At 40.9% G+C, this 26,628-nt stretch overlaps 1 protein-coding gene across 3 annotated transcripts in view; it reads right to left on the reverse strand.

The window, feature by feature from the left end:
- The window catches only part of HTR7 (5-hydroxytryptamine receptor 7), a 113,379-nt gene extending 87,071 nt beyond the window's left edge, over positions 1 to 26,308 (reverse strand). For 2 of the 3 annotated variants that reach the window (XM_007963518.3, XM_007963519.3), the window contains exon 1: positions 25,391 to 26,308. In XM_007963518.3, the coding sequence (XP_007961709.1) occupies positions 25,391 to 25,929 (539 nt within the window). In that variant the 5' untranslated portion in view covers positions 25,930 to 26,308. The remainder of the gene's footprint in view (positions 1 to 25,390) is intronic. The other variant, XM_007963520.3, reaches the window with a different exon arrangement.
- Between the last annotated feature and the right edge of the window lie 320 nt (positions 26,309 to 26,628).

Genomic DNA, 26,628 nt, shown 5'->3' on the forward strand with positions numbered 1-26,628 from the left:
TACCCAGTCCTATGAGAACCTTGGTCTAAACAGCTCCCATCTCTGACCTTTCCTGGCCCCAGCTTCCCTACTATACCCCTCAGTTCATTAGAGTCATTTATTCATTTAGAAATATTTTTGCATCCTGACTAGTTTGCATGGCCTGTAGAAGATTAATCAGACATGGTCTTCAGCCTAAAGTGTCTCTACTCTAATAGAATATTCATTAATTTATCCATCCATTCATTCAACTTAAATGTATAAGTATTTACTGTGTGCCAAGAACTTTTTAAGTATTAGGAAATTGAAGTGAATAAGGACATCAAAGTTTTTGTGCATTCTAATGGAATATAAGACACTTACATAAACAATGGTATAGTTGAATGTGTTCCCTAAAAGTTCATGTGTTGGAAACTTAATACCTCTGCCTTCATGAATGGATTAATGTCACTACCATGGAAGTGGGTTTGTTATCTCCAGACTGGCTTTGTTATAAAGTGAACTCTCTCTAGCTGTCTGGCTCTTGCCCTCTCAACATGTTATGATACAGCAAGAAGGCTGTCACCAGATGTTGGCACTAAGCTCTTGAACTTCCCAGCTTCCAGAACAGTGTGCTAAATAAAATTCTTTAGTTCATAAGTTACCCAATCTGTGGTATTCTGTTATAACAACAGAAAATGACTAATACAAACAATTATCATCAGAGTACAATGCGGCACATTTGGGCTGGAATCTAGGTCCTTTGACTTCCAGGTGAGTGCCTATCAGCAAAACTTCTTGGAAGAGTTGCTTCTACCTGCAATCTCTCCTTTCTCCTCCTTTTCTCTTTGCCTAACTCTTGCTGGCTTCCATCTGACTGCTTCACTAAAACTACTCAAGATCACCAATGACTTCAAGGTCACCGATTTGATTACATTCCATCTTTGTCAAAACATTTTCCCCTTAATTTCCACGACAGGTGTTCCTCATATCGCACTGACTAACCATCCCTTTTTAAGCTTTGCTGGGTCCTCCTCTTAACCTCCAAACATTTTATCTCCTCAAAGCTTGGTGTTTAAACCCCTTTTCCTATCTGCTGTCTCCTACACCATTGCCTGAAATATCATGCACAACGACACTCAATTTTTTACCTCTAGTCCTGAATTCTCTCTGAAATTCTAGACTCATATCCAAATGTCTATTGATACAAAATTTATCAATCAAAATAGAACACTTGATTTTTACCACCAATCCTACTGCTGTCACATCTTGTTAAACTGTATCACCATCTACTGAATTGCTTGAGCCAAAAGCACAAGAGTCAATCTTTGGGCTTCTTTCCCTCAGTGCTTACATCCAGTTCATCAGCCAGGCCTGCCGATACACCTCCAAGATAGATCTGGAATTCCTCCAGTTGTCTCTGTCTCCACTACTCGAACCCAGTCCAAGCTACAATTACCTCTTGCCTTGACTAACATAGAAGCCTTCCCATTGGTCTCCAAGTTTTCATTCTCACCCTCCCCCATTTCATTCTCCACAAAGTAACCACAATGAATTATTAAAATTGAAAAACCAGACCATTTCACCCTAGGTTTCAAAGTCTCCAGTGGTTCTGCCACACTTAGAATAAAGTCCAAACTCTTTATTTATTATTATTATTATACTTTAAGTTCTAGGATACATGTGCATAACGTGCAGGTTTGTTACATATGTATACTTGTGCCATGTTGGTGTGCTGCACCCATCAACTCGTCAGCACCCATCAACTCGTCATTTACATCAGGTATAACTCCCAATGCAATCCTTCCCCCTACCCCCTCCCCATGATAGGCCCCGGTGTATAATGTTCCCCTTCCTGAGTCCAAGTGATCTCATTGTTCAGTTCCCACCTATGAGTGAGAACATGCGGTGTTTGGTTTTCTGTTCCTGCAATAGTTTGCTGAGAATGCTGGTTTCCAGCTGCATCCATGTCCCTACAAAGGACACAAACTCATCCTTTTTTATGGCTGCATAGTATTCCATGGTGCATATGTGCCACATTTTCTTAATCCAGTCTGTCACTGATGGACATTTGGGTTGATTCCAGGTCTTTGCTATTGTGAATAGTGGCACAATACACATACATGTGCATGTGTCTTTATAGCAGCATGATTTACGATCCTTTGGGTATATACTCAGTAATGGGATGGCTGGGTCATATGGTACTTCTAGTTCTAGATCCTTGAGGAATCGCCATACTGTTTTCCATAATGGTTGAACTAGTTTACAATCCCACCAACAGTGTAAAAGTGTTCCTATTTCTCCACATCCTCTCCAGCATCTGTTGTTTCCTGACTTTTAAATGATTGCCATTCTAACTGGTGTGAGATGGTATCTCATTGTGGTTTTGATTTGCATTTCTCTGATGGCCAGTGATGATGAGCATTTTTTCATGTGTCTGTTGGCTGTATGAATGTCTTCTTTTGAGAAATGTCTGTTCATATCCTTTGCCCACTTTTGGATGGGGTTGTTTGTTTTTTGCTTGTAAATTTGTTTGAGTTCTTTGTAGGTTCTGGATATTAGCCCTTTGTCAGATGAGTAGATTGCAAAAATTTTCTCCCATTCTGTAGGTTGCCTGTTCACTCTGATGGTAGTTTCTTTTGCTGTGCAGAAGCTGTTTAGTTTAATCAGATCCCATTTGTCAATTTTGGCTTTTGTTGCCGTTGCTTTTGGTGTTTTAGACATGAAGTCCTTGCCCATGCCTATGTCCTGAATGGTATTACCTAGGTTTTCTTCTAGGGTTTTTATGGTATTAGGTCTAACATTTAAGTCTCTAATCCATCTTGAATTAATTTTCGTATAAGGAGTAAGGAAAGTATCCAGTTTCAGCTTTCTACTTATGGCTAGCCAATTTTCCCAGCACCATTTATTAAATAGGGAATGCTTTCCCCATTTCCTGTTTCTCTCAGGTTTGTCAAAGATCAGATGGCTGTAGATGTGTGGTATTATTGCTGAGGACTCTGTTCTGTTCCATTGGTCTATATCTCTGTTTTGGTACCAGTACCATGTTGTTTTGGTTACTGTAGCCTTGTAGTATAGTTTGAAGTTAGGTAGCATGATGCCTCCAGCTTTGTTCTTTTGACTTAGGATTGTCTTGGCAATGTGGGCTCTTTTTTGGTTCCATATGAACTTTAAAGCAGTTTTTTCCAATTCTGTGAAGAAACTCATTGGTAGCTTGATGGGGATGGCATTGAATCTATAAATTACCTTGGGCAGTATGGCCATTTTCACGATATTGATTCTTCCTATCCATGAGCATGGTATGTTCTTCCATATGTTTGTGTCCTCTTTTATTTCACTGAGCAATGGTTTGTAGTTCTCCTTGAAGAGGTCCTTTACATCCCTTGTAAGTTGGATTCCTAGGTATTTCATTCTCTTTGAAGCAATTGTGAATGGAAGTTCATTCATGATTTGGCTCTCTGTTTGTCTGTTACTGGTGTATAAGAATGCTTGTGATTTTTGCACATTAATTTTGTATCCTGAGACTTTGCTGAAGTTGCTTATCAGCTTAAGGAGATTTTGGGCTGAGACGATGGAGTTTTCTAAATATACAATCATGTCATCTGCAAACAGGGACAATTTGACTTCTTCTTTTCCTAACTGAATACCCTTGATTTCTTTCTCTTGCCTGATTGCCCTAGCCAGAACTTCCAATACTATGTTGAATAGGAGTGGTGAGAGAGGGCATCCCTGTCTTGTGCCAGTTTTCAAAGGGAATTTTTCCAGTTTTTGCCCATCAGTATGATATTGGCTGTGGGTTTGTCATAAATAGCTCTTATTATTTTGAGATACGTTCCATCAATACCGAATTTATTGAGCGTTTTTAGCATGAAGGGCTGTTAAATTTTTGTCAAAGGCCTCTTCTGCATCTATTGAGATAATCATGTGGTTTTTGTCTTTGGTTCTGTTTATATGCTGGTTTACGTTGATTGATTTGTGTATGTTGAACCAGCCTTGCATCCCAGGGATGAAGCCCACTTGATCATGGTGGATAAGCTTTTTGATGTGCTGCTGGATCCAGTTTGCCAGTATTTTATTGAGGATTTTTGCATCGATGTTCATCAGGGATATTGGTCTAAAATTCTCTTTTTTTGTTGTGTCTCTGCCAGGCTTTGGTATCAGGATGATGTTGGCCTCATAAAATGAGTTAGGGAGGATTCCCTCTTTTTCTATTGATTGGAATAGTTTCAGAAGGAACAGTACCAGCTCCTCCCTGTACCTCTGGTAGAATTCAGCTGTGAATCCATCTGGTCCTGGACTTTTTTTGGTTGGTAGGCTATTAATTATTGCCTCAATTTCAGAGCCTGCTATTGGTCTATTCAGGGATTCAGCTTCTTCCTGGTTTAGTCTTGGAAGAGTGTAAGTGTCCAGGAAATTATCCATTTCTTACTAGATTTTCTAGTTCATTTGTGTAGAGGTATTTATAGTATTCTCTGATGGTAGTTTGTATTTCTGTGGGGTCGGTGGTGATATCCCCTTTATCATTTTTTATTGCATCTATTTGATTCTTCTCTCTTTTCTTCTTTATTAGTCTTGCTAGCAGTCTATCAATTTTGTTGGTCTTTTCAAAAAACCAACTCCTGGATTCATTGATTTTTTGGAGGGTTTTTTGTGTCTCTATCTCCTTCAGTTCTGCTCTGATCTTAGTTATTTCTTGCCTTCTGCTAGCTTTTGAATGTGTTTGCTCTTGCTTCTCTAGTTCTTTTAATTGTGATGTTAGAGTGTCAATTTTAGATCTTTCCAGCTTTCTCTTGTGGGTATTTAGTGCTAAAAATTTCCCTCTACACACCACTTTAAATGTGTCCCAGAGATGCTGGTATGTTGTATCTTTGTTCTCATTGGTTTCAAAGAACATATTTATTTCTGCCTTCATTTCGTTATGTACCCAGTAGTCATTCAGGAGCAGGTTATTCAGTTTCCATGTAGTTGAGCGGTTTTGATTGAGTTTCTTAGTCCTGAGTTCTAGTTTGATTGCACTGTGGTCTGAGAGACAGTTTGTTATAATTTCTGTTCTTGTACATTTGCTGAGGAGTGTTTTACTTCCAATTATGTGGTCAATTTTGGAATAAGTGTGATGTGGTGCTGAGAAGAATGTATATTCTGTTGATTTGGGGTGGAGAGTTCTGTAGATGTCTATTAGGTCTGCTTGCTGTAGAGATGAGTTCAATTCCTGGATATCCTTGTTAACTTTCTGTCTCATTGATCTGTCTAATGTTGACAGTGGGGTGTTGAAGTCTCCCATTATTATTGTATGGGAATCTAAGTCTCTTTGTAAGTCTCTAAGGACTTGCTTTATGAATCTGGGTGCTCCTGTATTGGGTGCATATATATTTAGGATAGTTATCTCTTCCTGTTGAATTGATCCCTTTACCATTATGTAATGGCCTTCTTTGTCTCTTTTGATCTTTGATGGTTTAAAGTCTGTTTTATCAGAGACTAGTATTGCAACCCCTGCTTTTTTTTGTTCTCCATTTGCTTGGTAGATCTTCCTCCATCCCTTTATTTTGAACCAATGTGTTTCTCTGCATGTGAGATGGGTCTCCTGAATACAGCAGACTGATGGATCTTGACTCTTTATCCAGTTTGCCAGTCTGTGTCTTTTAATTGGAGCATTTAGTCCATTTACATTTAAGGTTAATATTGTTATGTGTGAACTTGATCCTGCCATTATGATATTAACTGGTTATTTTGCTCGTTAGTTGATGCAGTTTCTTCCTAGCCTCGATGGTCTTTACATTTTGGCATGTTTTTGCAATGGCTGGTACCGGTTGTTCCTTTCCATGTTTAGTGCTTCCTTCAGGGTCTCTTGTAAGGCAGGCCTGGTGGTGACAAAATCTCTCAGCATTTGCTTATCTGTAAAAGATTTTATTTCTCCTTCACTTATGAAACTTAGTTTGGCTGGATATGAAATTCTGGGTTTAAAATTCTTTTCTTTAAGAATGTTGAATATTGGCCCCCACTCTCTTCTGGCTTGTAGAGTTTCTGCTGAGAGATCTGCTGTTAGTCTGATAGGCTTTTCTTTGTGGGTAACCCGACCTTTCTCCCCAGCTGCCCTTAAGATTTTTTCCTTCTTTTCAACTTTGGTGAATCTGGCAATTATGTGTCTTGGAGTTGCTCTTCTCAAGGAGTATCTTTGTGGCGTTCTCTGTATTTCCGAATTTGAATGTTGGCCTGCCCTACTAGGTTGGGGAAGTTCTCCTGGATGATATCCTGACGAGTGTTTTCCAACTTGGTTCCATTTTCCCCCTCACTTTCAGGCACCCCAATCAGATGTAGATTTGGTCTTTTTACATAATCCCATACTTCTCGCAGGCTTTGTTTATTTCTTTTTCTTCTTTTTTCTTTAGATTTCTCTTCTCGCCTCATTTCATTCATTTGATCCTCAATCGCTGATACCCTTTCTTCCAGTTGATTGAGTCGGTTACTGAAGCCTGTGCATTTGTCACGTATTTCTCGTGTCATGGTTTTCATCTCTGTCAGTTTGTTTTTGGCCTTCTCTGCATTAATTATTCTAGTTATCAATTCTTCCACTCTTTTTTCAAGATTTTTAGTTTCTTTGCGCTGGGTATGTAATTCCTCCTTTAGCTCTAAGAAGTTTGATGGACTGAAGCCTTCTTCTCTTATCTCGTCAAAGTCATTCTCCGTCCAGCTTTGATCCGTTGCTGGCAATGAGCTGCATTCCTCAGTTGAAAATGCAGAAATCACCTGTCTTCTGTGTTGCTCGCGCTGGGAGCTGGAGACTGGAGCTGTTCCTATTCGGCCATCTTCAAGTCCAAACTCTTTACCTGGTCTGAATCCCAATATAATTTGCAACACTTCTCTAATCTCATCTCCTTCCAGGTTTTCCTTTTATCTCTCCACTCCAATCACACTAGCCCAGGGCCTTTCTGCCAGCTGCTGCCTTTGCCTAGAAAGTTCTTTTTCCTGATCTTCACACAGCTGGCTCCTTCATGTCATTTACATCTCAGTTATATGTCACCTCCTCAGAAAGGCCTTCCATGATCACCTACTCTTACACATTGCCCTATTTTAATTACGCGTGACACTTATTACTAACAAATTAATGTGTGTGTTTTAACTTATCTGTTTCTTACCTGTCTGTTTATTCTTACTAGAATATAAGATCCTAGAGAGCAAAGGTCTTGTTTGCCTTGTTTATGATAAGGAAGAGTAACCAAAAGAGATTAGGTAGTCAATAAATATTAAAGCAGCAAAAAGATAAAACCCCTATAACTCACATAAGAAGAAAAGGCAATTTTATTACGCTAAGGAGTTGCTAATAAAGGGCTATCACCGTTGTGGCCCAGAAAAGAAGCCAGATTAGTAGGTGCCTGTGGAATTCAGTAAACTGTCAAATAAAAAACTGTAAGACAATCCTTTCATCGGAATGAAAGAATTTTCAAAGACTTTTACTGAAAATAGCAGAGACTTTTCAATCCAAACATACAGAATATACATTTCCCAGAATACAATTCTGAAATATTCAGGCAACTGGACCAGACTGATTACGGATGGATGGGAGAATGCCTTTTAAGTCTCCCCATGTTTGACCATAAATATTGATAGCCCCTTTTTGGTAGATGGTTCTGCCTCATGTTCCAGATTTAAAAAACCATTTAAAAGCAAGAAACCTATGTAGCTGCCTCTCTTTTAAAGAATGGAATATGTTATAAACATGTCCAGAAAAATAGAATACACAAGTATTTGAATCAGAACAGAGGCCGTTATGAAAGTGATAATACAAACTGGATAAATGGGTGAAATAAAGCCCCCCAAATAGATGCACTCGAGATAGTCCCCAATCCCAGATTAGTATCCTTTACTTTAACATACAACATCAGAAGAGTGAGTACTTAGGTTTGACCTAGAAGCCATCATTTTGCAGGAGTACTTAAGGATTCTTCAGGCACAAAAAGGCTGTTGGAAAACAGACCAGATAATAACGGGGTTTCTATTGATGGAAGTGCTAATAAAACAACACAATTGTTTGCAACCAGAAGCTAAATGACTCATATCTCTTTCAAGAAAGGTCATATCACACAGAAATTGACTGTAAAGCAATACCTATAACCTAACTTTCAAAAGCTCTGAATTTTCTGATGTGAACAAAATAGTCTTAATTTACCCTCAACTAGATAACATGTTAAGGATGGGAATCTGTCTTTATCCACTTTTGTATCCTCATAGTTCTTAAATATCTAGTAGGCAAGCAGTAACAGTTTGCTTATTAAATAAGTGTCACCACCACCATCTTCTCTAACTTGGTTGTGCATGCAGTCATCTCTTCCTCTCTCCTCTCCATCTCTCCATCTGTCTGTCTCTCCATCTGTCTCTCCATCTGTCTCTCTCTCTCTCTCTCACACACACACACACACACACACACACACACACACACACATCTGGCGTCTCTGTTAGAGCTCACCACTTATATTCTATCTTAAATCTGTGAAGGACTAGATCTGATAGTCCATAATACCTTAATCATCATCACTCCCTGATGGGAGGGAGTGAGATCAGCTTTCTCGTCTGTAAAATGGGGATAATAAAAGTGCCTGGAATTATACTGGAAAGGAGTAAAGCCAAATGATCAGACAGGCTGCTTCATTCTCCCACTCCAAACATGCAGAAAACTTAGCTGCAGTATGCAACGCAAGTGTCCTGAACACCCAACACTCACAGCAGCCACTGAAACCAACAGAAGGGAATCCTGTGTGACAAAGGCATGGAGTTTGTCTTATTCTTTCAACTCCTTCAATTTTTAAGCACTGTTCAAATTTTTCTTAGAGACCTGACTCCTCTATTCACAATATGTTCCTTATTAAAGAAGCATAATATTAATACAACAACACTACTAATAAGTGTAACCGCTCACATTTATCAGCAGAATTGGTATTAGCCAGGCATGTGACAAAAGACTTCACCTACATCAACTCAATTAACTATCACAAACCTATGGGGAAGGCATTAGTATCACCTATGTTATAGATGAGTATCTTTCATCTCAAAGAAGTTAAATAATGTTCACATGGCCACAGAACTACAAATGTCAAATTTGGGACCAAGGGCTGCCCAGTGTTCATCTTTAACTTGTTCATCCTTATCCCCAGCATTAAGTACAGTCCCTGACACTGGTCAAAGCTTTAAGCCTCAAATCTAGGCAACAACAATTGCTTAGAAGCAAGCAGTCTAAGAGCACAGACCAAAAAGCAGAAAAAGAGACATGGCTTCAAGTCTCAGACTGGTCACTTATTAGTTCTGCAACCTTAGGCATATTTGTTAACTTCTCGGAGCCTAAGTTTTCTCATCTGTAAAACGACGATAATAAAAGTGTCTTCAATAGGACACTTAGTATCTTGAGTAATGCACAGTAAGACTACTTACAGGTCCACAATTTCTTAACCATAAATCTAAAGCTCAAAAAGCTCTGAAATCAGACCTTGTTCTTAAACTGGTTGTATTAATTTCTATTGCTACTATAACAAGTTCCCACAAACTCAGTGGCTTAAAACAATAAAAATTTTTTATCCTGCAAATGTGGGTCCCTGGACTAAAATCAAGGTGTCTACAGGCTGTGTTCCTTTCTGGAGACTCTAGAGAGGATTCATTTCATCACCTTTTCCATCTTTTAGAGGCTTCTCCTATTCTTTGGCTCAGGGCCCCCTTACATCTTCAAAGCTACCATTGGTGGACTGGGTCCCTCTCACATCACATCACTCCAACCTCTGCTCCCATTGTCACGTGTCCCTCTCTGACTCTCTTGCCTCATTCTTCCACATTTAAAAACCCTTGTGACTACATGGTATACATCTGGATAATCCAGGATAATTCTCCAACTTTAAAGTCAGCTGATTAACAACCTTAATTCCACCTGCTACCTTCATTCCCCCCATTTGCTATGTAAGGTAATATATTTACAGAGTCCAGGAATTAGGACATAGTTAGGAATTAGGGGAGCTATGATTTTGCCTGTCAAACTTGTGGCAAACTGATCTTGCAACAAAACCTAACTTGAACTGATATGACTATAGTCTTAATTTTCTTCACTAAATATGAATATTCATACATTTGATTTGGGATGCAGCCCCAGACCCCATTGTGGTGCTGTGTAATATACAGTATACCAACTGAATTACATTTCTAAAATCCAAAGAATTCTGAATTCTGAAATACCTGTGATCCCAAGGGTTTTAGATAAGAGACTATAAATTTATATTCTAATTATTATTATTAACATCATCTTCTTCTCTGAAAGGCAAGAGAAAATGGTCCATGGTTAACATGGTTGATAAATCATGTTCACAGAGCCAGTGCCCCCTTGAGCCTTGGAAGACCATGCTGGCCAGGCATGGTGGCTCACACCTATAATCTGAGCAATTTGGGAGGCCAAATTTGGCTGATCACTGGAGGCCAGGAGCTCAAGACCAGCCTGGCCATCATGGTGAAAACTCGTCTCTACTAAAAATACAAAAATTAGCCAGGCGTAATGGTGCATGCCTGTAATCCCAGCTTCTTGGAAGGCTGAGGCAGAAGAATCACTTGAACCCAGGAGACAGAGGTTGCAGTGAGCCAAGATCATGCCACTTCACTTCCTCCTGGGCATACAGCAAGACTCTGTCTAAAAAAAGATCCTGCTATGGTTTGAATGTATATGTCCCTCGAAAATTCATATGTTGGAACTTAAACCTCAGTGTGATAGTATTAAGAGGCGGACTTTTGGGATGTGATTAAGTTATGAGGTTACAGCCCTCATGGATGAGATTAGCAACTTCATAAAAGGGCTGGAGTAAATTTGCTAGGCCCTTTTGCCTTCTGTTCCTTTGCCACATGAGGATGCAGCAACAAGGCACCATCTTGCAAGCAGAGACTATGTCAATACCAGACATGGAACTTGCCTGTGCCTTGATCTTGGACTTCCCAGCCTCTAGAACTGTGAGAAACAAATTTCTATTGTTTATAAATTACCCAGTCTTGCATATTTTGTTATAGCACCATGAAGGGGTAAGACAGATCAGGAGTCAGACATTCCTCATGGCCAAACCTGATACCACTCCTTTCTTGCTGTGTACTCCTAACCTCTATCAGCCTCCCTGTCCTCATCACCCAGGGTTAGGGGTGAGGGTGTGAGTGTGTCCACAGAGTAGTCATGGGGATTAAATGAGATGAATCATACATAGCCCTTGGCACCCAACAATGGGATTGCTACTGCCAGTTATTTTGCTCCTCTACTTGGGTATTGCCTTCATGGCTGACACCCATGGCTTGCTTTCAGGAATGTGTGGCCTTCATCAAAAATGTGTTTATCTAGTGGGGAAAAAAAGGACTCTCAGATTTTTCATTTAATTTTGCCTATGTTTTCACCCTGCTCCATAACACAGCACTGATGATAATAAAAAGCTAACTCCTGGATCTAAGCTGCTAAGACCTTCACATCACTGGCAGCTTTGCTAACGTCGGTGTTCTGCAGAACAGGAAGTAACTCACCAGCCTACTATGTTCTCATGAGGCCAACCTTTGGGATTGTCCCACTGCCTCCACACTGTTTCTATTTTCACCAGACATCTCCTGATCCTAACTTGGTTTCTCAAGTAAACTTCTCCACTGCCACCAAGGGGAATGTCTTGTAGGAAGTTGCAGAATAAGAAGTCAAGGCCAGATGTGTGGATTTGAGAATCAGAAGCACCATTTCCTTTTTCCTTCCCTTTCTTCCCTCCATTTTTTTTCTTCCTTTCTACTTCCTTCCCTCCTTTTATTTTCTTTCCTTCCTTCTTCCTTCCCTCCCTCCCTTCCTTCTGCAGTCAATCCACAAAGATTAACTGAACACCTACCAAGTACAAAGTACTATGCCAAAGGGCTGGCAATGCAGTCTTCAAGATAAGCCTGGGTCATGCTATGCAGAGTGTACAGATGATCCCACAAATCACGAGTTTATTACAGTTAATTTTACAAACCATTAATTACAAATTGAGGTGAGAATTAGGAAGAAAAATTGCAAGGTGTTAAAAAACTGTTTAAGATAGTCAGGGGATTCTAGAAATGTGCCCATGACCTAGTAATATCTAATCAAGGACCTGCCTAAAGAGTGATAAAAATTACCCAGCTAAAGAGATAGAAGAGTATTCCAGGGGAGACATAAATAGACATGTGAAGACCCTGAACATCAGAATGTCAGGAAACTGAAAGAAGACCAGAATTGCCGAAATATGGGGAGGAGAGGTGGTATGGATACATGACTGGTTAGTTGGTGGTAGGTAGGAAGAAAGGAAGGAAAGGTGGGAGAAAAGAAAGGGGGGAAGAAGGAAAGGAGGGAAATAATTAAATGGAACCAAATCAAATCTGAAGCAGAAGCTGGCAAGCTCCAGCAGGACCAAATCTGGTCCCAGTCTATTTTTGTATGGCCCCCAGCTAAGAATGGTCTTTGTATTTTTAAGTAGTTGAAAAAAATGAAAAAGAAGAATACTATTTTATGATATGTTAAAATTATATCAAATTCAATTTTCTGTATCCATAAATAAAGCTATATTGGAACACAGCCACCCACACATTTACATATTATCTATGGCTGCTTTCATGCTACAGTGGCAGAGTTGAGGAGTTGCAACAGAGACCTTACGGTCCACAAGCTTAAAATATTTACTATCTATACCTTTACAGAAAAAAAGTGTTTGCCAACCCCTGATTTAGTGAGATTGGCAGAGGCCAGATCATATAATCTTTTCGGTCACATTACAGATTTATGATCTTATCCCAAGACCAGGGGAACCCAATAAATTGTTTGAACAGGAGAACAGCATGACCCAGTAGTGCCCAAACCTATCTGCACATTAGACTAGGAAGCTTCAAAAAATATGGATACATGAGTTCCACTTCCAGATATTATGAATTAATTAGTCTTGGTATGGCCAGGGCTTTGGAATTTTGAAGAGATTCCTAAGTGACTTTAGTATGCAGATGAGCTTGGGAACCATGGATATAATCACATTTTTATGTTTTAAAGATCAGTCCAGCTCAGGGGTTCTCCCTCTGGCTGCACATTAGATTCATCTGGGGGATATTTTCAAATATGCTGATGTGACGCCCAGGCCCACCTGGCATCAATTAAATAAGAATCTCTAGGGGGTCTCCCCAAGCATTGGTATACAGTTGCCCAGGTGATTCTAACATGCAGCCAGGGTTGTGCACCCTGCAATAACAGGGGCCAAGTATGAAGACCCAGAGACCCCCGAGAGGCTAATGTGAGTGCCCAGCTGAAAGATGATAGGGACTGAAGTTGAGTTGTTGGGGGTAGGGGGCTGTGTAGGGACAATCAGAAAGACTTGGTGATCAGTAAGTGAGAGTGGAAGGCTGAGGTGGAAAATTTCAAAAACGATACTCAAATGTCTAGCAAAGCAACTGGGTACAAACTGATGGCACTTATTGGGATGGGAACCTTGGATGAGAAACAAGGTACGGAAGTTAGAGCATTATTTCTGTTCTGATGTAGTGTTGAAAAGGAGGGTGCCTTCAGAGAGTTAGCCAGATTAAAGCTATAAGGGACTGCATGATAAAGAGCCTTGAATGCTATCCTAACAATATCCTCCTCATACAGCAGGCAATGGCTACAATGATGTAGTGAAAGACGTATGACCTTTGGATTCAGACACTGTTCCAGTCACATACAATGTGTGTGAGCTTCCTCAGCTTCTTCACCTATAGAATGGTATTAAAAGTGTTCACATATGTCTTGTTCATCTTTGGCCAGCAGAGTCACTCAACGACAGACACTCAAAAAGCACCCTCACAAGGATATTGTAAAGATTCGATGAGATGCCATGTATAAAGTGTCTAGAAACTTAAGTAGCACAAACGGCATTCATAAAATGGTAGTGTTATCCCTGAAGGGTTTCCAAAGAAGCATGACCCAGTGACACCCTCACACTGAAGTTTTAGAAACTGTATGTGATCCCATACATGCATGGAGTGGTCACCTCCATGCATCTGGAGACTTCCTGGTGCTGCATATGATGCCTGGCCGCCAAGAAGACCACCGCCTGCCTGGGATGGCCGCCCTTGGTGCCCAGAAGCCATGAGCTTTCCCCCTAGACCCTTCACTCTGTGATCTTCTGCCCAAGAATTTTGTTTCCACGATACTTCACCCTCTGTTCCAATGCCACCCAAGAGGCTATGGCTGACCAGCGCTTCAGACACATTGTTCTCTTTTGCCTGTTCTCAAAATAGAATCATATGCCAAGGTGGGAAAAAAAAAAAAAGCGTATATGAACATCTGTGGGAAGGATGGGCGAATGGGAGGAGAAATGGTTGAGTATCCCTGATCCAAAATGCTTGGGACCTTTTTCATATTTTTTATATTTTGAAATATGTGCATATACATAATAAAATATCTTGAGCATGGGACCTAAATCTAAATACAAAATTCATTTACGTTTTATATTTACCTTGTACCCATAGCCTAAGAGTAATTTTATTCAATATTTTAAATAATTTTGTGTGCCCATCACATGAGGTCAGGTGTGAAATTTTCTACTTGTGGCATCATGTCTGTACTCAAAGATTCTAATCTTGGAGCATTTTGGGTTTCAGACTTTCAGATCAGGGATGCCCAATCTGTACTAGGTTTAGCAGCTGAAATTAAGTTCAGCTGCATGTGATAAACAACACAATGGTATTAGTTCATCAATTAGCAAGAAGTCAAGGTTCCAGCAATTCTGTGGAGTTGACAGTCCTCCATGATCCAGGCTACCATTCCAGTATACTGCTCTTCTTTACCAAGCATGGCCATTTTTGTCCATCTTGACTAAGATGGTCAGAGCTCTAGCCACCATCTTCATATTCCAGGCAAGATGGAGGAAAGGACAGAAAACAGGAAGAGGAAACACACCAATTTTCTTGAAGGCAGTTTCTGGGAAACTGAAACATAATACTTCTACTAACATCTCTCAAGCCCAAATTTAGTAACATGGCCACATCTAGCTATAAGTGAGGCTAAGAAATGCAGTCTTTATTCTGGGCAGCCATATCCCCAGGTCAAAGCAGGAATTCCCATAACTGAGGAGGAAGGGTAGGATGGAGATTGGGGTAGGCAACCAGCAGTATCTACTGCAAGGGGTGAAGGGTTATTGACGGGCTTCTCCTATGCTATTCCCTCACTCAGAATGCCTTTCTGCTCCCTCTGTGAGTTCACTCAAAGACTCATTCACTGCCTCTGTGTTCTTGGCATCTGCTGCTCCTTTGACTGGAATGTTCCATGTCTCCACTTTTATTATTTTCCTTAAATATATTTATACACATAGATATAAATAAATACACAATATTTGAACAGGCTTTGAACACAAGTTCCATCCATACAAACTGTATGTCCTTGGCAAGTCACTTCTACCCTCTGAGCCTTAATTTCCTCCTACATCAAGTGGGGATACTCATGCCCACCTCACAATGTTGTAGAGGGGATCAGTGGAGATTTCTGTATTTGGGAGTGGTGTGTAAGGAATAAAGCATTAAACATCTATTAGCTATTATCATTTCTACCCTGAAGCATTACTTCCTGTTAGTTAACGTAAGAGGAAAAAAAAAGTAGTTGGTGGCTAAGTGTTACTACACAAAAGAACAGGGCAGAAGACCCATTTCATCTCCTTCTCACTTTCCCATAGCAAAGCCAGAAGAGGATTCCATCAATTCTTAAAATGTATCTACAAGCAGAAAATTAATTTTAGAGATGAGCAAGGATAACTTCCTTTGAAGTGAAAGGAGATCTGGAGAAGCCAGAATGCACCCTGCCCTGCTGATTGAAGCAGAATTAAAGCCAAAAGCAGAACTCAGATCATCAGAGGGAATGAGTCATAGTACCTGGCGAGGAAGCAAGGCTTCAGCCAGACACCAATCAGAGCTAAATATTACAGCTCTTGCAAATAAGGCAGATGAGTTCCTGTAACCATGAACAACCCAAAGGTGGCCCCTGCCCTCATACACAAAGCTAAAAATTAACGGTTGCTGACAGCATTAAAACAATAACTGTATCTGCTCAGATTAATCATATATCTGACTTAATCCAAATATACCTCACGAGATGTATCAAATACATACTTTTGCCCCTTTCATTATAATATGAAATACATACGCATGAAAGTGCCTAAAATATACATGGACACTTTAACAATAATTAAGTTAACCCTTTTGTAATTACCACTCCAGTCAAGAAAGAAAACACTATACCACCTTAGAAGCATGCCTCTCTGATCTCAGTTTTCTTCATCCCATCTAACCATCTAAAAGCAATCACTCTGTTTGTTCTTTCGTTTTTTTTTTTTTTTTCTTTTTTTTTTTCTCTTTTTTTAGACAGGGTTTGCTTTTGCTGCCCAGGCCTGAGTGCAATGACGCGATCTCAGCTCACCGTAACCTCAGCCTCCCAGGTTCAAGCGATTCTCTTGCCTCCCGAGTAGCAGGGATTACAGGCATGTGCCACCACACCCAGCTAATTTTGTATTTTTAGTAGAGACAGGGTTTCTCCATGTTGGTCAGGCTGGTCTCTAACTCCCAACCTCAGGTGATCCACCCGCCTCAGCCTCCCAAAGTGCTGGGATTACAGGTGTGAGCCACTGTTCCTGGCCTCTTATGATATATATTTCCTTTCTTTTCCTTATAATATTACCACTTATGTACATCCCTAAAAATAGTTTTGTCCATTTAAAATTTTTATTTGAATTGAATCACATATGTATATACTTTATACTTTGCTGCTTCTGCTCAGCCTTACATTTGTAACCCCAAAATATTTATCAGTGAAATGATATGACATCTGAAATTTGATTTAAAATAACTGAATGAAAGAGGAGTTGCAAATTATATTTTTAATAAATTGACCATAAATTGATCACTGTTGAAAATGGATGACGGCTACATCAGACTTACAGTATACCTGACTTTAATATATGTTTCCAAATTTATATAACAAAAAATAGTTTAAATGACTTCATGAGATTCATTTGGTTGCTGTGTGTAGTTAGAATTTGTTCATTTTCATTGCTGTATAGCAATACTTCTCTAAGATCCCAAGACCAGAAGCATCAGAATCACTTGGGAATTTATGTGAAGTATAAATTCTTAGCCCCACCCCAGACTTTTGAAATCAGAAACTCTTGTGGTAAGGTTTCTGATTTGGTAAGGTCTGGGGTGACGCCCAACAATTTGTGTTTTCATAAGTTCTCCAGGTAGTTCTGAGGCACATTCAAGTTTGATAAACACTCCTAAATAGCATTCTGTTGTATGACTATACCATCATTTATTTGTTCATTCTGCTATTGACACATGTGTGTATTATTTCAAGTTTTAAGGTTTCAAGTTTGTGAATACTATACATATTCTTATAGAAGACTTTTGGTGGACAAGCATCTTTCTGATACATACCTGGTGATAAAACAACAAGGTCTTAGGGTGTATGTATTTTTAACATTACATGATAACATTAAACTATTTGCAAAGTGGTTCACCAATTTACAGTCCCACTGGTAATGTATGTAAATTCCCTTTGCTCCATATCTTTCCCAATACTTGGTAGTTTTTTGATATTTTAATTGTTGTCAATCTAGAGGGTTAAACACTTAAACTTTCCAACTTAGAATTTTTTTAAAAAACACACATATTAGAGAACAGAACTTCAGACGTAAAATCAGTTTCACAAATATATTAGTTGGTGAGTTTTCATGGAGTAAACCTGATGCAGGAAAGAATCTGGTACAATAGAGAAACTGAGAAAGGTCAATGTGACTGGAATGTGGCAAACAAGACAGAATGCAGTTCAAGATCTTGAGGAGTGAGGCAGGGACAAACCAAGGACCTCCTACATGTGCTAAAGAGTGAATTTTATTCCAGGTGAAATGAAAAGAAAATGAAAAATTTTAAGCAGGAAATTTACATAATTATGTTTCTATATTAGCATACATTTAAAATATTTCAGGCACATATCCACTTCTAGCTACAATGGGTTGTTTGATACTTCAGACCAATGCTTCTGCTGAAAGTCACTTTAAAAGCTGGATAAAGCACAAATACACACACACACACACACACACACACACACACACACACCCCTGCATGCTATGATGCCCAAAAGCATCAAGCAGTTGTTAAGACAACCAGGACTTCAGGGAACAAAATCCTAAAGAAGACAGAAGCACAGGGAGGTGAGCCAATATTGTGCAGCTGCTCTTTCCCTTGGGCATTTGTCAAAATTGGGTGAAGGGTAAGGGGCTAAGGATCCAGGTAAAGAGCCTCAGCAGAGAGTTGCTAATAAGGGGCAAAAACACCAGAAGAGCATTTGGCAGTCTCTTGGAGATAGAGAGGCAAAAGTCAGAGGCCTAAAAGGTAAAGATGCCAGTGAAACCTAAGCCTAGCACCTGTTTGATATTTCCCTCAAAACATTTGCTGAATTCTGAGACTGCATAAGGCAGGAGGCTAAGAAGCCATGCTTGACAGTTTCACAGTTTTGAGGAAAGAACACTTAAAGTTCCGAACTAGCCAGCGGGAGAAGTCATTGGGCTGAAATCCTAAGAAGGCTACATCCTAGAAAGCCATCTGCCAGTGGCAGAGCTCTATCAGAACTAAAATACAGCCTATGTTCAGTTCAGTCCCTAACTGGATTAAAATAATTAATTGTCCAATATGCCTGCCTAGCATTTTCTCTGGAACAAAATAACATCATCTACAGCATCTACATTTTTCATGCAATATGATGAATATTCAGTCAACATTTTCCAGGCATGCCAAGACCAAAAACCCAGAGAAAAACACAGATCACACAAAGAAACCACAAGTGACTCAGATATTGGAGTCAGGAAACAAAGAGTCAAACTATGATTAATATACTAAAAAATATAACAAGATGAAGAAATTAGATGAAAAGGTAGAGAATTTCACCAAAAACATCAGCATCAATTTAAAAAGCTTAAATGGAATTCTAGAATTGTAAAATGCCATTATGGAAATTAACTCAATAGATAAGGTTGAACAACAGATTAGACATAGTAGAAGAGACAATTAACAAATTAGAAGGCTGGTCAAAATTTTTTCAAAACTCAAGCACAGAGGTAAAACATAAAATGGAAAATATAGAAAAGAGTAAGAAATGTGTGTGACACAGTAAAAAGGTCTACAATACATATATCTGAAGACACAGAAAAATAAAGAATGGAACAATAGTAGTGTTTGACGAGATAACAGCAAACTGATTAAAGATATTAATAAACAAATTTTAAAAATCATTAGGAACCCCAAACAGGGTTAACAGTAAATAAACAACAAAAATCAATACAGCCAGATCTAGTGACATCACAGAAAAACTGAAAACTGATAAAAATTAAAGACAAAAGACAAAACCCTAAAAATAGTCAGGGGAAAAAAGACACATTACCTTCCATGGAGTCATAATAATGTTGGCTAATGGCTGATTTTTCAACAGAAATGATGAAAGTCAGAAAACAATGGAACAATGTTTTAAAGTTCTGGGGAAAAAAAACTAGAAATATAAAATTCCATACTCAGTGAAAATATCATTCCAAAATGAAGCTGAGGCCGAATGCATTGGTTCACACCTGTGATCCCAGCACTTCGGGAGGCCGAGGTGGGTGGATCACAAGGTCAGGAGACTGAGACCATCCTGGCTAACATGGTGAAACCCTGTCTCTACTAAAAATACAAAAAATTAGCAGGGCGTGGTGGCAGACACCCGTAGTCCCAGCTACTCAGGCGGGTGAGGCAGGAGAATGGCATGAATCCAGGAGGCGGAGCTTGCAGTGAGCTGAGATCGCGCCATTACACTCCAGCCTGGGCAACAGAGTGAGACTCCGTCTTAAAAAAAAAAAAAAAAAAAGAAAGAAGCTGAAACGAAGACACTTTCAGACAAGTAAGAATTGAAGAATTGAGAGGATTTGTCACTAGCAAACCCTCAGTAATATGGTTTGGCTGTGTCCCCACCCAAATCTCACCTTGAATTGTAATAATCCCCACATGTCAAGGGCAAGGCCATATGGAGATAATTGAATCATGGGGGCCGTTTCACCCATACTGTTCTCCTGGTAGTGAATAAGTCTCATGAGATCTGATGGTTTTATAAATGGGAGTTCCTGTGCACAAGCTCTCTCTTGCCTGCTGCTATGTAAGACATGCCTTGCTTCCCCTTCACCTTCCCCCATGATTATGAGGCCTCTCCAGCCATGTGGAACTGTGAGTTAAACCTCTTTCTTTTATAAATTATCCAGTCTCAGGTATGTCTTTATTAGCAGCATGAGAACAGACTAATACATTCAGTAAAAAAATAATGCTGGGCAGGGCATGATGGCTCACATCTGTAATCTCAGCACTTTGGGAGGCCAGGGTGGGAGAATTACTTGAGGCCAGGAGTTCAAGACCAACCTGAGCAACATAGCGAGACTCTCTCTATGTTAAAAAAAAAAAATAGTTTTTTAATTTAAAAAAATAATAATGCTAGCAGGCATCTAATTTGGCAGAAAATGATCCCAGATGAAAAGGCGGTAACGCAGAACAAAATAAAGAACACTGGAAAAGATAAACACGTAAGCAAAGAAGAATGAATACGGACTGTTACAACAATAAAAATAATATCTAATGGGTTTTAATAACCTGTAGACCTAAAATGAATGCCAATAATAACATAAAAGGTGTGAGGCGATAGATAAAATTAAAATGTTCCAAAGTACCTTATTACCTAGGATTGAATTTCCCCAAAATAAATTTAAACATGTCCACAAATGACTCACACACAAATGAATGTTCAGATCAGCACTATTAGAGATAGCCAGAAACTGGAAAAAACTCAAATGTCCATCTACTGTGAATGGATAAGCAAATTATGGTATATTTATACAATGGAATACTACTTATCAATAAAAATGAATGAACCACTGATAGGCTAAAAACTACAGATGACTCTCACAGACATGATGTTGAGAAAAAGAAGCCAGATTCAAAAGAGTACATACTATACAATTCCATTTATATGAAGTTCTAGCCAAGCAAAACCCCAATGTGTGATGCTAAAGTCAGGACAATAGTTCTCTTTGCAGGCAACAGAAACTAGAAAGGGAGAGGAGGGGACCTCTGGGAGGTTGCCAGTATTCTATTTCTTAATATAGTTGTTTACATGGATGTGGAAATTCATCAAGCTTCATACTTAGAATTGTGCACATACATATACTTTTCTATATGAATTTCAAAAGTTTTAACAAATATTTCAGTCATACAAAAAGTTATACAAAGGATAATAAGTCTATATTCACCACTGAGGTTAAGAAACAAAACATTACCAACATAGGTGATATATATACTACTGATTATACCTCCACCCACGCCACCAGAGATAAACCACTGTCCTGAATTTGGTGTCAACCACTCCCCTGCACTATTTTATACTTTTACTCCTTCTACAAGCTTCCCTAAATGATATGTAAAACTATTTTCCATGTGTTAAAACTATACATAAAAAGTAATTTGATTTCTTTTTTTTTTTTTTTTTTTAAGACAGTGCCTCACTCTATTGCCCAGGCTAGAGTGCAGTGGTGTAATCATGGCTCACTGCAGCCTCAACCTCCCAGGCCAAAGTGATCCTCCCACCTCAGCTTCCCAAGTAATTGAGACCACAAGCATTTGCCACCATGCCTGGCTCTTTTCTTTTCTTTCCTCTTCTTTCTTTTCTTCCTTTCCTTTCCTTTCTTTTCTTTTCTTTTTTCTTTTTTTTGTAGAGGTGGGAGTCTCCCTATGCTGCCCAGGCTGGTCTTGAACTCCAGGGCTCCAGCAGTCCTCCAGCCTTGCCCTCCCACAGTGCTGGGATTACAGTTGTGAGCCACCACATCTGGCTGGTAATTTGATTTCTATTTTTAAAAGATCATTCTAAAATTAGCACAAGGGAATTTTCTTGGATGACAAGATATTGCATATCTTGATTAGAACATTGGTCACATATGTATATATATACTTGTCAACATACAAATTGGATATTTAAGATCTGTGCATGTCATTATATGTACATTATCTCACTTTAAAAAATGTTCTAAATAGACCGTTCTTGCTTCTTCTCAGGGAATAGATCAGGGCTGGACAGAAGTGGAACCAGGAAAGTCAATTAGAATATTGCAGTAAACCTGATGAGCATCAAAGTCATCTATCTAAAGTGTAAGGAAGAAAAGACAACTTATGGATACAATTCTTTGAACAGCTTAACTGTGAAGCAGAGCAGTAGCTGGAGGAAGAAGTGAGGCCAGAGGCCAAAAAAGGGTTTTAAAAGATACAAAACAGAACTTGACACCGTAGAAAGGAAAAGCTGAAGAAAGACCATCAATGAGCTGGGCATGGTGGCTCACACCTGTAATCCCAGCACTTTGGGAGGCCGAGGTGGGCAGATCAGTTGATGTCAGGAGTTTGCCAACATGGTAAAACCCCGTGTCTACTAAAATACAAAAATTAGCCAGGCATGGTGGCATGCACCTGTAATCACAGGTACTTGTGAGGGATGAGGCACAAGAATCACCTGAACCCAGGAGGCAGAGGTTGCAGTGAGCCGAGATTGCACCACTGCACTCCACCCTGGGTAACAGAGTGAGATTCTGTCCCCTCCACACCACCACACCCCCTAAAACAAACAGAACAACAACAACACAAAAGACCATCCATGAAGAAACAATGAACAAAGTCCTTGAGAAGGTGGGGAGACAGAATATAACGTCCAAGTAGTTTGGTATTTGCTGGCTTACAATGTCTTTTTGCTTTTTAACTGAAAGGAAGTTAAAAGAAGGGTACATATGCAGGACAGATTGTTTGGTGGTGAAAAGATAAAAGTTCTCATCTGATGGCTGCTACTTTTTCAATGAATACAAGTCATTTTCTGAAAAAGACGGGATGGGAGCTCTGAAGCCTGTGAAAAACAGTGTGGCATTACATTAGAAAAGCATCCCAGTGTGATGGGGAGTGGTTAAGAAAAATGAAAGGTTCCATTTTAGACAGGTTAAATGCCTAACAGATATCCAAACTCTCAAAGTACAGTATGAACATGAAAGCAACAATACTGTAATTCATCTTTGATTATGCTGCACAAAGCACAGTGTATCCTATATTAGGTACTCAAGAGGGAATGAACAAGGGAATGAATGAAGATAATTTTTTTTACATATTTTCACAGCACATTTAATATCATCTGTCATATTCTACAACGGTATTGCAGAAAATATTCTTTTCAGAAATAATATATTTTCCTTTTTTCTCATTTTTAGTTCTCAATGTTCTTGGAAGAAAATCAGTCTGTGTCTTCCAATTTTATCAATTCTTCATTTTCTCTGAAGACATGATATGCTGGTCTTCTAAAATAACTTTTAAGCAGAATTCACCAATGGGGCAATTCTCACAGGTGAAAGGAGAATCTATATGCCTACGTGAACACAATTTGTGACAATCATGAGAATATAGTTAACACTAAAATTTTAAGCTCTTGCCAAGAAGGATTAATCTCTTCTCTGTATTCAGGACATGCCTGCCGATGCTAAATCACACATGCATGCTGAGTGAAGAATGCCTTTAGCTCATGTATAGGGATCACAAGATGATCTCAGTCAAACCTCAACGTAGCCCAGAAGAAGAGAAACACTGGCTGTCTTAGGAGACAAATTAGCACAAGGTACTATTTATGTATCATTTATCAACTGTGAAATTTTAAAAAATGGTTATAAATACAGTACTTGCAGCATAAACCATTATTTATTACACTAAGTTCCATTTAAAAGGACTCCATTCATGCAGGATGCTCTGTTTTGGTTGGCTGAGCAGTCAGATTTCTGTGCTTATAATTCATGTATATACTTACTATGTGTATTGAGTGTACTCTCTTAATTCCAGTTGCGACAGCCAGACTGTAAATGCATATGTTTTTGTCATTCTTAACTACTGTAATTCAGAACTTCAGCTGCCAAATTTGGTGCTAATATTCTCACATATGCAGTTCATGCTCTGCTCTTAAATAATTCCTTGTTTGCTGTCAGCACCTTCTACCATGATATATAAAATGGGAGAATCAATTTAAAGAAAAATAACCTAAATTGTTAACTAAATGGAGCTACAATGTATCTTTCTTCTTGAAAATATTCCCTTTCCTATTATTTCCTTTATTTAGTAATTATAAACCCTGGTCAAGCAAAAAATACATATAGCAGAACATTTTAAGTATCAGCAAACAACAAACAGCTGTGTTTTCAAGAAGAAAAAAGGAAAATCTCAGTTTCATGCTAGACCATTTTTTGAGGCACTGTCATTTTAAGTGTGGAGGCATCAATTATTTCCCCTAGGCTGAAAGGTCTACACATATAAAGGTTCTATAGATCCACTAAGAAAATAAGCAACCATTTCTGTGTATCATTAAACGCAACAGGATACTAGTCCTGAAACACCGGCAGAATTCTGAGTGTGAACATTAAGGTTTCATACATCAGTTTCAAGTGAAATAGTTGTTTTAGGCCAAAGACGTTTGAGACCATACTTCAAGTTGTCAGCTGCATAATATTTCAAGGGTCAAAAACTAGCTCCATTTCAAAAGCCTGTAACCTTACAGTCTGAAGAAACCCTGTGGGTCTCCTAGTTCAATATGACAACAGAGGCAGGAATTTTTCCCCTAGCATCCCTGACAGATGGTCAGCCTCTGTTGCAATTACTCCAGTGGGGGAGTTCTCAACAGAAGGTTCCCAAGGGCTATGATGAAAGGCCAGAACCAGCCATTCAGACCTGGAGTAAGGCTCCAGTCAGTAAGCTCGCAAGATACAGACAGCATTACCAAACATTAAAACCAGACTTTCACAAGCAAGAATGCGATTCTGAACTGACCATCATAAGGATGCAATGTCTAAGACACGCAGACCCCAATTCTAGAACCATCCAAGGTCCTTTCACTGGCCTAGGGAGTAGCTCTCACAACTGGGGAAGCAAGGTGGCTTTTCTCCGATTTTTTTTTTTTTTTTTTTTTTTTCTTGAACGACCCTTTAAGGCTCACAGCAAGGCTTGATCAAGTCAGGGAGCATCAAATCCCTTCCTTCCAAAAATCAAGGCAAGGGACCCCCTGGCGGAAATGCTAAGGCTTAAAATACTCTTAACTTTGGTCTTAAATTCGTCACTACAGTAAACCAGAACATTTCGGGTTTTTCTTTTAAAGATGTACACAGGCTATGCTATAACTGAAGTTTGGATGGTGTAGGGTAGATGGGGGGTGGGGGGCGAGCGGTGTTTTCAGCGCAGCCCTTCATCCCGCCTTGAAGTCTGGCTTGATCCTCCCTGGAAATCCAGGCGAGCGCGCGGGGCTGAGCTGCCGGCCGGTCCCCAGCCGGAGCCTGGGACGGGGCGGTCCGGCCCTTACCTGTCAATGCTGATCACGCACAGGGTCATGATCGAGGCCGTGCAGCACATGACGTCCATGGCGATGAAGACGTTACAGAAAAAGTGGCCAAAGATCCACTTGCCCCCGATGAGGTCGGTGACGCTGACGAAGGGCATGACCGCCACGGCCACCGAGAGGTCAGCCAGCGCCAGGGACACGATCAGGTAGTTGGAGGGCTGGCGGAGCTTCTTGACGAAGCACACGGAGATCACCACTAGGCAGTTGCCCGCGATCGTCAGCAGCGTGATGAGCGTCAGGATGGAGCCGATCACAACTTTCTCGGCTCTGCCGTAGTTGATCTGTTCCCCACAGCCGGAGGCATTGTCCGGGGGCGCGTCCCAGGTGGGCGCGGGGCTGGCTGTCACCTCGCTCAGCAGTTGCGGCGCCCAGGAGCCCGCGACCGGGTCGGCGCCACCGTCGGGGCTCAGGTCGGGCAGCCCGCGCCCCACCTCTGGCAGAAGGAAAGAGCGGAGGTGCCCGTAGAGGTCTGGGCGGCCGCTGCTGTTAACGTCCATCATCGCGCCGCCGTGTGCCGCTGCCCATGGAGCCGGCGCCCCCGCCACGCGCTCCGGCTGCCGGCCCCGGGGCTTCACCTCACCGGTTCCGCTCCGCCCGGCCCAGCCATGGGGCCCGCGCCGACCGCTGGGGGGCGCCCCGCTCGGTCTCGGAGCCCCGCACTCCCCGGACCCCCGGCCGCTGCGGATAACGCGGGAGCGCGGCCTCACGGGGACTCCCTGCGGGAGGCACCTCGGCCCCCGACGGACGCCCGGGACACGCGAAGTCGAGGGAGCTCGGGCCGGGCTCCGCCGGCAGCTCCACAGCTCGCAGCAGCCGCTCGGCTGGGCCGAGAGCGCCCGGGCGGCAGCGGCAGCGGCAGCAGCAGAAGTTGCGGAGTGCGCCCCGCCCCTCGCGCCCGCCGCCGCCGCCGCCGCCGCCGCCGCTCCCCTGCGGCAGCCGCGCCGCGTCCCCGCCGCCGCCGCCTCCGGCCGCTGCCCGCGCCCTCGCGCTCCTGGGACGGGATACCCGGGCTGGGCAGGGACCGCCGCCTCTCCCGCGCCTCCCTACTGTGAGGGGGCGGCGCTGCACGCGCCTCCCGGGATCCCGGGTCCCTTCGCCCGGGAAGCTGTCCTTGCCGCATGATAGATACTCAGAACCCCTCCAGCCGACCCCAGCCTCCGCACAGTAGTCAGCCACAGTTCAGTGGGGCATTTTTCTTT

This window comes from Chlorocebus sabaeus, chromosome 9, assembly GCF_047675955.1.
Source record: "Chlorocebus sabaeus isolate Y175 chromosome 9, mChlSab1.0.hap1, whole genome shotgun sequence".
NCBI classification, from domain to species: domain Eukaryota; kingdom Metazoa; phylum Chordata; class Mammalia; order Primates; family Cercopithecidae; genus Chlorocebus; species Chlorocebus sabaeus.